Source organism: Pristiophorus japonicus, chromosome 1, assembly GCF_044704955.1.
Source record: "Pristiophorus japonicus isolate sPriJap1 chromosome 1, sPriJap1.hap1, whole genome shotgun sequence".
In the NCBI taxonomy this organism is placed as follows: domain Eukaryota; kingdom Metazoa; phylum Chordata; class Chondrichthyes; family Pristiophoridae; genus Pristiophorus; species Pristiophorus japonicus.
Genome location: NC_091977.1, coordinates 292,016,358 through 292,032,186, shown reverse-complemented (window position 1 = coordinate 292,032,186; position 15,829 = coordinate 292,016,358). Strand labels below are relative to the sequence as shown.

The following is a 15,829-nucleotide window of genomic DNA, read 5'->3' as shown; positions in this document are numbered from 1 at the left end:
TGCATGAGGTAGTAAAGGCCATCTGTTCAGCTCAAGAACAACAAGGCATCGGGAGCAAAAGGAATCACCACTGAGGCACTAAAGTATGGTAGTGAGGCACTATTGGCTCGAATGCATGAACTCATCTCTCTCATCTGGAAGGAGAGGTGCATGCCTGGAGATCTCAGAGATGCTGTAATCGTGGCCATCTTTAAAAAAGGGGACAAGTCCGACTGCGGCAACTACAGAGGAATCTCCCTGTTGTCGGCCACTCCTCACCCGTCTTCTCCCTGTGGCTGAGGAGCTGCTCCCGGAGTCCCAGTGCGGATTCCGTCTGCTACGGGGTACAATGGACGCGACAACTGCAAGAGAAATGCAGGGAACAGCACCAACCCTTTTACATGGCCGCCTTTGACCTCAGAAAGGCCTTTAATACTGTTAACTGCGAGGGACTATGGAGCGTCCTCCGTTACGGCTGCCCCCAAAAGTTTGTCGCCATCCTTCACCACAAGCACCTCATCAGCTCACTGCCACCTTCTCAAGGGCAATTAGGGATGGGCAGTAAGTGCTGGCCTTGTCAGCAACACCCAAATCCCGTGAATGTATATTAAAAAAAATGTTGCACCATCTGTGCAAACCTTCTGTCACAGAGCCCAAGCTGCTGAGGATGCAAAGGGGCTGGCACAGAGCGATCAGGAACTCTCAGCTTACCTGGCATTGTTTGAGTCACATTGTCCTGGGGAGCTGTTTAGAGTTCTCTGTTTAAGACTGCAGTTGTAAATTTACTGCAAACAGAGTTTTCACTCTTATCGTACTGAATAAGCTGAGATTTCATAAAGTAAATACGACAAATGGTGTGATGACTGATTGAAGGATTAAAATGTCACTCATTGTGAATCTCACTCAGGGAAGGTTCCAAACGTAATGGATCAGTGAAAGGAATCGCTGCTTAAAAACGTTCCCCAACAGAAACTTTGCAATGTTGATTGGAAACAGCTTTGTGATGGTTGTAGAATCAAAGGGCCCAAGTTTCCACACGCGCCTAGAACGGCGCAGTCCCAACCTGGATGCCCGTTTTTTGCACCACAAAGTGCGCCTAAAAAAAACCTCCAGATTCTCCACCTCCCTGCAGGTCCTCTGGCCCTCGGCGCGGTGCAGCAGGAGCTGTAGGGGGCGGAGCCAGGTCCCTGCGCTGAAAACAGTGCCGGGACCTCTGCACATGCGCACTACAGTGGGCGCGCAAGTGCAGTAGCTCCAGGTGCCCGAAACTGTTTGGGAGGGGCCCGAAGCACGCAGCCCCTAGCCCTGGCCGAATGGCCTCACTGGGGCTGCGTGAATAAGGCTCCTCCCACGGCCAGCTCCTGCTTCCTCCCAACCCGACCCGACTCCCGCCTCCGGACCCGACACCCGCTTCCGCCCCCCCCCAGCCTCCGGACCCGACCCGACTCCCGCTTCCCCCCCAGCCTCCGGACCCGACCCGACTCCCGCATCCCCCCCGCCTCCGGACCCGACCTGACCCGACTCCCGCTTCCCCCCCCCGGACTGGATCCGACCTGACCTCCCTCTCCCTGACCCGAACCGAACCGAACCGACCCTCCCTCCCACCACCCCCCCGACCCGACCCAACGCCACCTACCTGTAAATCTGGTGCTGAGGACGGGCCCTGCCCCGAAGTCTCAGGCCCGGCCCGTTCAGCCTCCCTCCCCCTTCTCCTTCCCCCCCCCCATCTCCTTCCCCCCCCCCCAATCTCCTCCTCCCCCCACCCATCTCCTCCTCCCCCCCATCTCCTTCCCACCCCATCTCCTTTCCCCCCCATCTCCTTTCCCCCCCATCTCCTTTCCCCCCCATCTCCTTTCTCCCCCCCATCTCCTTTCTCCCCCCCATCTCCTTTCCCCCCCATATCTTCTTCCAACCCCATCTCCTTTCCCCCCCATCTCCTCCTCCCCCCCCATCTCCTTTCCCCCCCCCATATCTTCTTCCCTCCCTATCTCCTTTCTTCCCCTTCTCCCCCTTCTGTTCCAATGTGAAACTGTTCTAACTGACTAGAACTGGAGCAAACTAAATTCCGATTTCTAAGATACTCCGTTCTACACCAGTTGCTCCTAAAAATCAGGAGCAAATCATGTGGAAACTTGGGGACACTGAGTGCTGTGGACTATAAACAAGACCAAAATATCTCTGGTTATTCACTGTTTCGATGTTCATTTTCAGTTGTTTCTCCATGTACTGCGGACAATCTCATTTCTCCGGTACTGGGTGAAAAGTGTTTTATTTTCCACCCGAACCGAGCATGAAGTCAGTGGAGCAGCCATGCTGCCTGCCCTAAGCCGGCGCTGAGAGGCCCCATCTTCAGCTCCGGGCCTCATTTGAATTTAGCCGGTGAGCTGCAGGCATCAAACAGGCATTCTGCTGTAGCCCGGCGGTTGTGAGATGGTGGGAAATTGGCCAGCCCCCGCACTGAGCTGGACAGAGGGCAAGCCAGAGGGTGGGGAGGGGATGTGAAGCCGATCCCAGAGGGGAGGGGACAAGCACGGGCTGGCAGTAGGCCACAGGATTTTTGCGGAGTAGTAAGGAGCACTCTCTCGGGCCTTTTCTTGAGTGGCCTTTTTCAACAGTTGGTGAGACCACTCACCTGGTACAAATCGGTGGAGAATGCGCATGCTCAAGCATCAATGGGACGCTGAGGTGCACGCCCCCCCCCCCATTTTTAACTGATAGCCATTTCTCAGGTGAGCAGCGATTTTCGATCTTTGTCATTTAAAATAAAAATGAATTTAGCTTTTATTTGAAATGCTGAGCGCGCAAAGAATATTGTGAGGGGCTGAGTGGTGCAGTTGAGTGGCACACTGCACTTTCACTTCCATCATCTGCTTTCAAACTCAGCCCAGACTGCCTGATGGGATGCGAGCTTCCTCTCTGCTAGCTCAAAGGTGCTGCTGGAAATTACTGGGCTTTCTCAGCCCATTGTATAGTGGCAACAGCACAATTATGCACTAGTTTAGTAATCTCACTCAGACTAGTGCAATCGGGAGTTAAGGCCCGTTGGGTGTGGGGGCGGGTGGGGGGAAGGAAAGAGGGAGGGGAAGGGGAGGGAGGGGAAGGGAAGGATGGAAGGAAGGAAGGAAGGGAGGGAGGGAGTGAGGGAGGGACTTGCATTTATAGAGTGTCTTTCCCCAAAGCACTTTCCAGCCAATGAAGTATTTTTGATGTGCAGTCACTGTTGTAATGTAATGTAGGAAATGTGATAACAAATTTGTGCACAGCAAGATCGCTCTTCTTCAATATAGTTCCATGGGACCTTTACGTCCACGTGAAAGGGCATTGTCATTGTGCTGAATCAGAAATGTTGTGTCCATAATGTAACTGAGTACTGTAGACGTGAGTAAGTGTGACCTTAGTTCCTTTATTCTAACTCCAGAGTGCTAGCACAGCATAGGAGGCCTGCTTATATATAGTACTCCCAAGGGATGCTGGTATCCCTTGGGACTCCAACAGGTATGCCGTCTGGTGGCAGTATAATACTGGTTACATAGGGTTGCATACATAACATCACTCCCTCCCAAAGTCAATAGTACACTTATTACAGGGTGAGACGATCTGGGGCTTTTCGCTCCCTAGTTGATCGTCTCGGTACAAACACAGCTGCAGGTGAGTTGGTTGGCTCTTCGTTGGGCTGCTGGGGATGGTGAGTTCGGCTTCATGGTCAACTGTAATGTCGGTTGCCATTTGTGTGTGTGTTGGAGGGTCGAAGTTGGTGGTGTCCTCTTCGGGTTGCTCGTGGCTGTTAGTGAATCGCAGCTTGGTTTGGTCCAAATGTTTTCTGCAAGTTAGTCCATTTGTGAGTTTGACCTGAAACACTTTACTCCCTTCTTTGGCTATGACAGTGCCAGCAAGCCATTTGGGACCATGTCCATAGTTGAATACAAATACAGGGTCATTGACTTCAATATCGCGTGACAAATTTGCGCGAGCATGGTACATGCTTTGATGATGCCGCCTGCCCTCGACGTGATCATGGAGATCAGGGTGGACAAGAGGGAGCCTTGTTTTGAGCGTCCTTTTCATGAGCAGCTCGGCTGGGGGAACCCCGGTGAGCGAGTGGGGTCTGGTGTGGTAGCTGAGCAGGACTCGGGGCAGGTGGGTCTGCAGGGAGCTTTCTGACATGCGGTTCAAGCTTTGCTTGATGGTTTGGACTGCCCGTTCTGCCTGACCATTGGATGCGGGTTTGAACGGGGCAGATGTGATGTGCTTGATCCCATTGCGGTTCATGTATTCCTTGAATTCAGCACTGGTGAAGCACGGCCCATTGTCGCTGACAAGGACATCAGGCAGGCTATGCATGGCAAACATGGCTCGTAGGCTTTCGATGGTGGCAGTGGAGGTGTTTACAGACATTATTACACACTCAATCCATTTTGAATAAGCATCCACTACAACCAAACACATTTTGGCTAGAAACGGGCCTGCAAAATCAACGTGGATCCTAGACCACGGTTTGGAGGGCCATGACCACAAACTTAGCGGAGCCTCCCTGGGTGCATTGCTCAGTTGAGAGTAAGTGTTGCATTGGCACACGCAGGACTCTCTGGGCCCAAGTTTCCACACGCGCCTAGAACGGCGCAGTCCCGACCTGGATGCCCGTTTTTCGCGCCACAAAGTGCGGCTAAAACAAACCTCCGTATTCTCCACCTCCCTGCAGGTCCTCTGGCCCTCAGCGCAGCGCAGCACGAGCTGTGGGGGGGGGGGGGGTGGCGGAGCCAGGTCCCTGCGCTGGAAACAGTGCCGGGACCTCTGCACATGCACGCGACAGTGGGCACGCAAGTGCAGTAGCTCCAGGTGCCCGAAACTGTGTGGGAAGGGCCCTAAGCACGCAGCGCCTAGCCCTGGCCGAATGGCCTCACTGGGGCTGCGTGAATAAGGCTCCTCCCACGGCCAGCTCCTGCTTCCTTCCGACCCGACTCGACTCCCGCTTCCCCCGGACCGGACCCGACTCCCGCTCCTGCTTTCCCCCCCCCCCCGGACCGGACCTGACCCGACCTGATTCCCGCTCCCCCCCCGGACCGGACCCGACCTGACTCCCTCTCCCGCCCCCCGACTGGAACCGACCCGAATCCCGCTCTCTCCCCCCCCCCCCGACTGGACCCGACCTGACTCCCGCTCCCCGACTGGACCCCGCTCCCGATCCCCCCCCCCCCCCGACTGGACCCGACCCGACCCCCGCTCCCCCCACGACTGGACCCGACCCGACTCCCGCTCCCGCTCCCGTCCCCCGACTGGACCCGACCCGACCCCCGCTCCCCCCACGACTGGACCCGACCCGACTCCCGCTCCCGCTCCCGTCCCCCGACTGGACCCGACCCGACTCCCGCCTCCGCCCCCAGACTGGATCCGACCTGACCTCCCTCTCTTCGACCTCCCCCTCCCCCTCCCCGACCCGACCCAACGCCACCTACCTGTAAATCTGGTGCTGGGGACTGGCCCTGCCCGAAGTCTCGGGCCGGCCCGTTCAGCCTTCGGTCCCAACGGCAAACCGCTGCCTGAAAGGCCTGCCTGAAGCATTTTCACACAGGTAGGAACATGGTTTATTTAATCTTTTCTTTGCTTATAAATTTTTATTCAGGTTGGATTTATTTGTATAATATTTGTATAAGTATAACTAAGGATTTATTGTAGAATTTAATAACTTCCCTTCCCCCTCCCCTCCCCTCCCCTCCTCGTTCCCGACGCCTAATTTGTAACCTGCGCCTGATTTTTTAATGTGTAGACAAGGTTTTTTCAAGCCTACAAAAATCTTCACTGACTCCATTCTAAGTTAGTTTGGAGTACGTTTTCTCTGTGGAAACTTTGAAATCAGGCGTCAGTGGCCAGACACGCCCCCTTTTGAAAAATAAATTCTGTTCCAAAGTGAAACTGTTCTACCTGACTAGAACTGCAGAAAACTAAATGTGGAGAATTCCAATTTCTAAGATATTCCATTCTACACCAGTTGCTCCTAAAAATCAGGAGCAAATCATGTGGAAACTTGGGGCCCAAATCTGAGTCAATGCCAGGTCACCACACATGGGATCTGGCTATGGCTTTCATCATTACTATGCCTGGGTAGGTACTGTGTCGGTCACGAATGAACATTTCTCTGCCTTTTTTGGGAAAAACCACACGATTACCCCACAAAAGACAGTCTGCCTGTGTGGACATTTCGTCTTTGCGCCGCTGGAACAGCTTGATCTCTTCATGCATCTCCACTGGGACGCTGGACCAGCTCCCATGGAGGACACACTTTTTTTTTTACAAGGGATAGTAAAGGATCCTGGCTGGTCCTGGTCCTGATCTGGTGGGCTGTAATGGGTGACTTTTTGTTTTTAAATGCATCCATCACCAAGAGCAAGTCTGCAGGCTGTGCCATTTCCACCCCGGTGGTGGGCAATGGTAGCCGACTGAGAGCATCAGCGCAGTTCTCTGTGCCTGGCCTGTGGCGAATTACATAGTTATATACAGACAGCGTGAGCACCCATCTTTGGATGCGAGCAGAGGCATTGGTATTGATACCGTTGCTCTCTGAGAATAGCGATATGAGCGGCTTATGGTCAGTTTCTAACTCGAACTTAAGCCCAAACAGATATTGGTTCATTTTTTTTACCCCGTAAACGCACGTCAGAGCTTCTTTTTCAATCATGCTGTAGGCCCTTTCGGCCTTGGACAAACTCTTGGATGCATAAGCGACCGGTTGCAATGTTCCCGCTTCGTTTGCTTGTTGTAACACACACCTGACCCTGTACGAAGATGCATCGCAAGCTAGCACTAAACGTTTATATGGGTTATACAGAACAAGCAGTATGTTGAAACATAACAGATTTCTGGCTTTCTCAAAAGCAGCCTCTTGTGATTTCCCCCATACCCAGTCATCTTCCTTGCATAGCAACACGTGTAGAGGTTCTAGCAAGGTGCTTAACCAAGGTTGGAAATTACCAAAATAACTGAGGAGTCCCAGGAAAGACCGCAGCTCCGTCACGTTCTGTGGTCTCGGTGCGTTCTTGATGGCCTCCGTCTTGGCGTCGGTGGGTCTGGTGCCATCTGCTGCGATTCTTCTCCCTAAGAACCCAACCTCTGGCATCAGGAAAACACACTTCGAGCGTTTCAACTGAGTCCCACACAATCTAGCCGATTTAGAATCTCTTCCAGGTTCTGCAAGTGTTCGATGGTGTCCCGACCTGTGATCAATATGTTGTCCTGGAAAAACACGGTGCGCGGAACCAACTTTAGCAGGCTCTCCATGTTCCTTTGAAAAATAGCCGCAGCCGATCAAATCCCAAACGGGCATCTATTGTGGATGAACAGACCTTTGTGTGTATTGATGCAGGTGAGGTCTCTCAAAGATTCTGCCAGCTCCTGCGTCATGTAGGCCGAGGTCAGGTCCAACTTGGTGAACGTCTTTCCTCCTGCCAGGGTCGCAAATAGGTCGTCTGCCTTGGGTAGCGGGTACTGGTCCTGCAGCAAAAAACAGTTAATCGTTACTTTATAGTCCCCACAAATTCTGAACGTGCCATCGCCCTTGAGGACCAGAACAATCGGACTGGCCCACTCATTGAACTCCACTGGCGTGATGGTGCTCTCTCGTTTCAGCCTGTCCAGCTTGATCTCCACTTTCTCTCGCATCACGTATGGCACCGCCCATGCCTTGTGGTGGATGTTTCGTGTACCGGGAGTCAAATCGATCTGCACTTACGCCCTAGAAATTTCCGATGCCTGGCGCAAATAACGACGGAAACTTGCTCAGAACCTGGGCACATGAGGCATCGTCGACAGACGAAAGTGCTCGGATGTCGTCCCAGTTCCAGCTTCTGCCGAACAGTGTGGGGCCATCTCCTGGTACAATCCATAGTAGGAGTTCGAGCACTGCTCCATCAAAGGAGACTTTTACTGCTGCACTGCCAATTACAGGGATCAGTTCTTTGGTGTAGTTTCTCAGCTTGGTATGAATGGGGCTCAGCTTGGGCCTGTGTGCCTTGTTGCACCACAGCCTGTCGAAAGTCTTTTTGCTTCATGATAGACTGACTCACACCCGTGTCCAGTTCCATGGATATTGGAATTCTGTCTAGTTCGACTTTTAACATGGTCAGTGGACATTTCGTGGTGAAGATGTGTACCCCGTACACTTCTGCCTCTTCGGTTTGAGTCTGCCGTGGACCGATCTTCCTCTGCAACGTGGTGGTTTGCAGGATTTGCAGCTCGTCTGCACGTTCGCTGGAGGTGTCCCATTGTTCCACAGCCTTTGCATGCATAGTGTTTGAAGCAGAATTGATGGGCTCGATGATCACTTCCGCAGCACCAACAAGGTGTTAATTGCCTTGTATTAACGTTTGATGGTGGACTCTGGGTCATCTGAGGTCAAGCAGCTGCAGGCGTGTACGTTTTGCCATATGCATTCCTGCCTGAAAACGATGTTACTTTGTGTACAGTACTTGCCGAAACCTCTTTATGCTGCGAAATTTGTTTGGTGTTATTGCTGGTGGACATAAATGCCTGAGCTATCGTTATGGCTTTGCTCAGATTCGATGTTTCAACAGTCAATAGTTTGCGAAGGATAACCTCATGGCGAATGCCAAGCACAAAAAGTCTCTTAGCATTTGCTCCCGGAATCCATCGAAATCGCAATGTCCTGCAAGACACCTTAGTTCGGCGACGTAGCTCGCCACTTCCTGGCCTTCAGACCATTGACATGTGTAAAATCGATATCTTGCCATCAGAACACTCTCCTTCGGATTTCGGTGCTTCCGGAGCAGCGTACTCAGTTCGGCATACGATTTGGTTGTTGGTTTCACCGGAGCAAGATTCCCGCAGATGGTGAGGAGGATCGGCATTCGTTTGGCAGCGTTCTCGTCTCCTTCCAGCTCGTTGGCCACGAAGTATTGGCCAAGTCGCTCCATGAAGGCCTCCCAATCGTCCCCCTGAGAATTTCTCCAGGATACCAACAGTTCTCTGCATTTTCGCTTGATGATTCGTTATCTCGTCACCAGTTGTTGTGTCCATGATAAAGTAATGTAGTACTTTAGATGTGAGTAAGTGTGACCTTAGTTCCTTTATTCTAACTCCAGAGTGCCGGTACAGCATGGAAGACCTGCTTATATACAGTGCTTCCAAGGGATGCTGGGATCCCTTGGGTCTCCAACAGGTACGCCCTCTGGTGGCCATATAATACTGGTTACATAGGATTGTATACATAACAGGAAACCTTAGGGACCTGCTGGACGACTTCTTGCCCCCTTACACATCTTCCTGCAGATCCATACCATTCCTTCCCTTCTTCAGTCACACAAAAGACACCTTTCCTTTAAGCTTCTGTGAGTCATTAATAATCTGTAGCAGCACCTGATTTTCTTTCACCACCCTGAACAGTGAGCATCCCGTGTTAAACACAATTTGTGTTGGCAGCTCTCCTAACTCATGAAAATGAGGAGCGACTCAGAAAATGAGATGGGTTCTCCCAGACATTCCACCAGGCAACTGTTCCTTTCACCTCATCCACCTCCTGCTGGTTTTGAGCTCAGGAACCAAAGTCGGCCCTAGTGAGTTAATGTGAGAGGCTGTATGATCTCAACACAATTCAGATGTAGGACAGAGGAAGTGTGTAGGACAGGCATAAAAATAGTACAAGGGTGGTAACAGGAGGGGTGGGGCCAATTAGGAAGGAAGGAAGGAGTCAGAGGGTATGGCTGAGGTACTAAATGAGTATTTTGCATATGTCTTCACCAAGAAAGAAGATAGACATAGTAAAGGAGGAGATAGTGGAGAAACCTGATGGGATAAAAATTGATAAAGATTAAGTATTGGAAAGGCTGGCTGTACTTAAAGTAAATAAATCACCAGGAGTGGATCGGATGCATCCTAGGGTGCTGAGAGAATTGAGGGCGGAAATCGCGGAGGTACTGGCCATAACATTCCAATCCTCCATAGACATGGGGCTGGTGTCAGAGGACTGGAGAATTGCAATTGTTACACCATTATTCAAAACAGGATGTAAAGATAAACCCAGTAACTACTGGCCAGTCAGTTTAATCTCATTAGTGGGGAAACTTTTAGAAACAGTAATCAGGGACAAAATTAACAGTCACTTGGATAGGGATGGATTAGTTAAGGAAACCCAGCACGGATTTGTTAAAGGCAAACCATGGTTAACCAACTTGATCGAGTTTTTTGACAAGGTAACAGAGAGGGTTGATGAGGGCAATGCAGTTGACGTGGTGTACATGGATTTCCAAAAGACATTTGACAAAGTGCCACATAATAGGCTTGCCAGCAATATTGAAGCCCTTGGAATAAAAGTGACAATGGCAGCCTGGATACGAAATTAGCTAAATGACAGGAACAGCGAGGCCAAAATTGCACCCATTACTGCCTCTGGAAGTTGCTAGCAGGGCGCAATGGCCTTTTCCCAGGGGCGGGCAAAATTGCCCCTGGGATTTTGGGAGCAATTTTCTGGAGGTGCAGTGCCCTGCAGAAGCCGGCGCACACCCAGCAATGAATCATCACCATGCATGCTGACCTCTTTGTGACCAGCAGGGGAAATTGCCAAGTGAGGCTGGTGCAGGCCGATGTCAGTGCCAGCTTCATGGGGCGCTGACATCCGCCCGAGGCGCCCCATATTGGGGAGGCTGTGTGCGCCCTGGACCGTCATTTTATTTTTGTCGGCCGACTCTTTGGTCGGCCCAACAATGGCGGCTCTCACCTCGACCAGGCTGCCATCATGCAGCCCTGCATGCCCTTTTGAGTGCCGGACCACTAGCCCAGTCAAGCGTATCCCTGGTTGCCCAGTAACGGCCACCAAAGGGCCTGGAGAGGGTGCAGCAGCTCTCCCCTTTAATGGAAGGGGAGGGGTGTTGTGGCGTGTCAGCCCTATGTGAAGCTTCCACATAGCTCTGACCTCTTCAGCACAGTGCTGAACTCAGTGCCACACGGACACCCCAGGTGTGGTCACACCAACGAGGTGAAGCCCCTGAGACAGCGCTCCTTCTCGTTTGAGGGGAACAAAGCTCATTGCATGCCGGGGGTGGGACTTCCTGCCCGCGTGGTAAAAATCCCGGGCTCAGAAGGTTATCACTCCCAAACCACGGGGCAATTTAGGCCCCCGAGAGTAGTGGTGAATGGTTGTTTTTTTGGACTCGAGGAAGGTATACATAGGACCACTGCTTTTCTTGATATATGTTAATGACTTGGACATGAGTGTACAGGGCACAATTTCAAAATTTGCAGATGATACATAACTTGGAAGAACAGTGAGGAGCATAGTGATAGACTTCAGGAAGTCATGGACAAGCTGGTGGAATGGGCGAACACATGGCAGATGAAATTTAATGCAGAAAAATAGGAAGTGATGCATTTTGGTAGAAAGAATGAGGAGAGGAAGTATAAACTAAAGGGTAAAATCCTAAAGGGGGTGCACGAACAGAGAGACCCGTGGATATTTGTGCACAAATTGTTGAAGGTGACAGGGCAGGTTGACAAAGCAGTAAAAAGGCTTACGGGATCCTGGGCTTCATAAAAAAAAGGTATAGGGGCCGAAATTGCCCTTTCCTTAAGGCCTGTTACCACCGCAAATCGGCTGCGGAGTGGAGTGACCGCTAACATTTGGTGGAATGGCCGCTGATAGCCCAATTGCCCTCCCGTATTTTCCCGGCGGTGCCCTGATTTCCCCCCCCCCCCCCCCGCCGCCTTTACCGATCCTCTGCTGCCGATCCGCGGTATGTACATCATCACCGTGCGCACCACCGATCTACCCCAGTGATGGCGACATTCACCTCGGAAAATCTTCTGCCTGCCCAGCGGTGGTCCAGTGAAGACTGTGGCCTTCTACAACAGCGGTGAGGCTTCTCTAAAAGGGAAGATGCACTGCCACTGCCAACATGTTTATTTTTTTCGGTCGACTGCCATGTTGGCCCGACAATTATGCCCCTGGGTTCGGCCGGGCCGCCAACAGGCAGCCTGGCACCCCCTCTTGGATGCCAGGCCGCTTGCCTAGCCGAAACCCTCCCTGGTGGCCCAGTGAGCCGAAGTTTTAAAATCGTGAAAGCTCTCCCTTCAACACCGCCCCCAACTTCCGCCCTTCAGTTGCTGTCACCACCGCGTTTTTGCCCATCAGGTGTAGTCACCGCCCCCTATTTACACCGATATCTGGATCAAAAAAAAAAGTGTAATTTCGCGAAAGAGTTGACCTGAACCACAACTGCGGTAAAAACCATTGAAGCGGGGTGGGAGCGCCCCATTTCGGGTCGGGGGGCAATTTGTACCTCATAGAGTACAAAAGTGTGGAAATTATGATGAACCTGTATGAAACACTGGTTCGGCCCTAACTGGAGTATTGTGTCCAATTCTGGGCACCACACTTTAGGAAGGATGTGAAGGCCTTAGAGAAGGTGCAGAAAAGATTTACGAGAATTATTCCAGGAATGAGGGACTTCAGTTACACTGATAGACTGGAGAAGCTGGGGTTGTTTTCCTTGGAGCAGAGAAGATTGAGAGGAAATTTGACAGAGGTGGAGTCTGGACAGAGTCGATAGAGAGAAACTGTTCCCATTGGTGGATGGGTCAAGAACCAGAGGACACAGATTTAAGGTGATTGGCAAAAGAACCAAAGGCGATCTAAGAAAAAACGTATTTACGCAGCAAGTGGTTAATATCTGGAATGCACTGCCTAAAAGGGTGGTGGAGGCAGGCTCAATTTTATCTTTCAAAAGGGAGTCAGATAAGAATCTGTTAAAAAAAAAAAAAAAAAAAAAATTGCAGGGCTACGGGGAAAGGACAGGGGAGTGGGACTAGCTGAGTGGCTGAATGGCCTTCGTCCGTGCTGTAACCATTCTATGATCTTATGACAGTGTATTTCCAGTCTCGGTGGAAGAGAAGGACAGTTCAGAAGAACCAATAACCATAATAGCATTACTGAAGTATACAGATGAGAAAACATGTTGTAACAAAGAGAAACTGAAGGAGATAGAAAAATCACATGAGACGACAAGCTTCTTCTTGCCTGGTCCAGAAGCGAAAGAGATGTATTATAAGAGCCTGGCAAGATATGGTAACAGTGTCCAATTCTTGATCAGAGTTGGACTTTGTGAAGAGGTAAGATTTGTTGAGGAGAAAAGTGTGAAGACAGATTTAGCATGGAGAAGGCATGGGAGTTCTAGTTGAAGCCAGAGGACATCACAGGACCAACAATATCAATAGATGAAGAAGTACTAAGATGGAGCCACTGAAAATAAGCATTTCAGGTTGTTTGAGACCATTGAGAGATTTATAGGTACTGCCAGTACAAGTCTCAACACTTGGCGGGGTGTAAAACAGACGGTAGTGGATCAGCTGCCTGTCATACCTCCCACTTGATTTTCTTTTCCATTGAAGCCAATGGGAACAAAAATCAGACAGGGTGTAAAAGGGGCGACCAATTTGCTACCGTCAAAGTTGAAAGATCTGCCCTGTGCGTTTGTAAAGTTGAAAGAATCAATGGGGTTGAAGTTCAACTACAGCCGGGAGGTAAAATAGGCGGCAGCGGAAAAGAAAATCCAGCCCAATGTATCATGGGTGGCAAATCCGCTATTGCCCATTTTATGCCGCCAACAAAGTTGAATTTTACCCCTAATATTTTCATTATCCCTTTAAAACAAATGAAAAAAATCCAGACTTAGCAATTCAGACACTGCATTGTGAGAGGAGTGGAGATATGTGATTTGAAAGAAGTTGATGAGTGTAAAATGGAATCATTAGCAAAAAGGTGCATCAGATTGAATGATGATTGATAAAGGTTCTTAATCTGGAGAAGCTATGAGTTGGGAGAGAGGGTAGAGTCCTGGGAACCCCTGCGCCAAATGAAAACCATTGAACCATAGACATTTGCAGCACATAATGAGGCCATTCAGACTATTGCGGCTCTTTGTCGGCCGGCGTGGACACTGTACGCTGTAAATTTCTATGTTTCGATGTTTCCCTTTTGTCTATATTGGCTCTTTGCTGATCTAATCCCACTGCCCTGCTCGCTCCCTTTCAATAAATTGAAGAATATAGAGCACAGGAGGAGGCTAATCAGCTCGTTGTATCGATGCTGGCTCTTTGCTGATCTAATCCCACTGCTCTGCTCTCTCCCTATAGCTAAACCAGAGAACATAGAGCACAGAAGGAGGGCCAATATTTAATCAGAGCAGCCTGCAACTTCAAAGAGATCGGAGAGGAAATTTTGAATTGCTCTGTCTTTGAATCTGAAGATCATAAAAGAGGAATAAAATCCTCACGAAAGCAGTATCAATTCTTGTAACATAATTTTTTTTCTCCCTCTAACAGGAAATGATTTAAACTTGACAAAGGTTCCTCGGGCCCAGACCTTCCCCAGCTACATCTCAGAACAGAGTCACGAGCACCAGCACTTATTATCGCCATCTAGTGGCTACGGATCAAGCTGCAGCTCTGGGCTGGCCCAGTGATGTGCATCGAACAATGGGGAGAGTCACTGTGAGCTGGGCCCACCACACTTGTACTGAGAGAAGCCTGAATTTCTAACAGTGAGGGGGTGAGGACTAACTACAGGTGAAACAAAACAAGACTCGAGTGGCTTTTACTGTACTTGAAGCATTCAGGGGATAAACTGAATATTCATAGGCTTAAAAAGAAATCATTTTTTTGATATTAATTGGCTCCCACCTGCTAATACTTACATACCTCCTCGGGAAATAGAATTGATGTAAAAAAAAATGCAATGTAGAATATTTTTTAAAATCCTACTGCTGTAAAAACAAAGCTTCTGAGTGTAAAACACAATTGTTTGGATAAGTCTAGAAGTGATCGAGTCAAATTGTCTGTGTCCGCCACAGCTGTCTGTCATACAGTGCTTCTGTTACTAATACTAATTCAGGTGTTTACTTTCAGATTTGGCTCTGCAACTATACACATTTATGAAATAATTTTTGTAAGAAGAAAATACCCTGGATTCGTGCTATTTTTATCCATCTATAATCAGGTTGCAGTTTTATTTGAGGCCACATTTTTTGTTTATCAAATTGAATGTTCTCTGTGGAATAAGGGCTCAATGGTTCACGTTGGCAGACAGTTTTCAGTGCCTGGTTAGGGGGAGGGGGGGTTCCATGGATGGTCAATGTTTATGTGGACCAAAAGTGTTTTTCTGCTTGAACAGTTGACTGTTCCAACACACGAGATATAAGAGAAATGAATGGCTTGCCAAATCAGCTAATGACAAATGAAAGTGCATTCTAAGCAAACAAAACAGAAACCGTCTCAGTACAGCAGTGTCTCTGGAAACATATCGGAAAGGGTTAGCTCATGAAATGGAGTCTCTCTGCAAACACAGGTCAATAGTCAGGCACAATTTCTCTTAAAGGGGACACACTTTCTTAAAGTGAACACCCGATTTTGAGTAACTGCGTCTTTTACCTATTTGGACCCATAAAGTGCTAGCTAATTTATTAAAGAATTTGTTTTCTGCCTGAAAATATGTATGGTTTATCCAGCCATTTCTTTGCGGGAGGATGACTGCTGTTGATCGTTCAGTGGCAGTTGATGACCACATGATAGTTAGCTACCCGTAATGAGTATTTCGAGTTTAATAAAAATAGAGCATGCTGGAAATACTCAGCAGGTCAGGCAGCATGTGTGGAGAGAGAAATAGAGTTAACGTTTCAGGTCGATGACCCTTTCGTCAGCATGAAAAGTCATCGACCTGAAACGTTAACTCTGTTTCTCTCTCTCCACAGATACTGCCTGACCAGCTGAGTATTTCCAGCATGCTCTATTTTTATTTCAGATTTTCAGCCTCCACAGCATTTCACTTGTGCTCCAACTTTAAGCTCCTTAATAC

At 49.6% G+C, this 15,829-nt stretch overlaps 1 protein-coding gene across 1 annotated transcript in view; it reads left to right on the top strand.

Moving 5' to 3' along the window:
• The window catches only part of dok6 (docking protein 6), a 684,792-nt gene extending 670,241 nt beyond the window's left edge, over positions 1-14,551 (top strand). The window contains exon 8 of the mRNA XM_070872699.1: positions 14,302-14,551. Coding sequence (XP_070728800.1) covers positions 14,302-14,441 — 140 coding nt within the window. The 3' untranslated portion in view covers positions 14,442-14,551. The remainder of the gene's footprint in view (positions 1-14,301) is intronic.
• Positions 14,552-15,829: the final 1,278 nt, after the last annotated feature.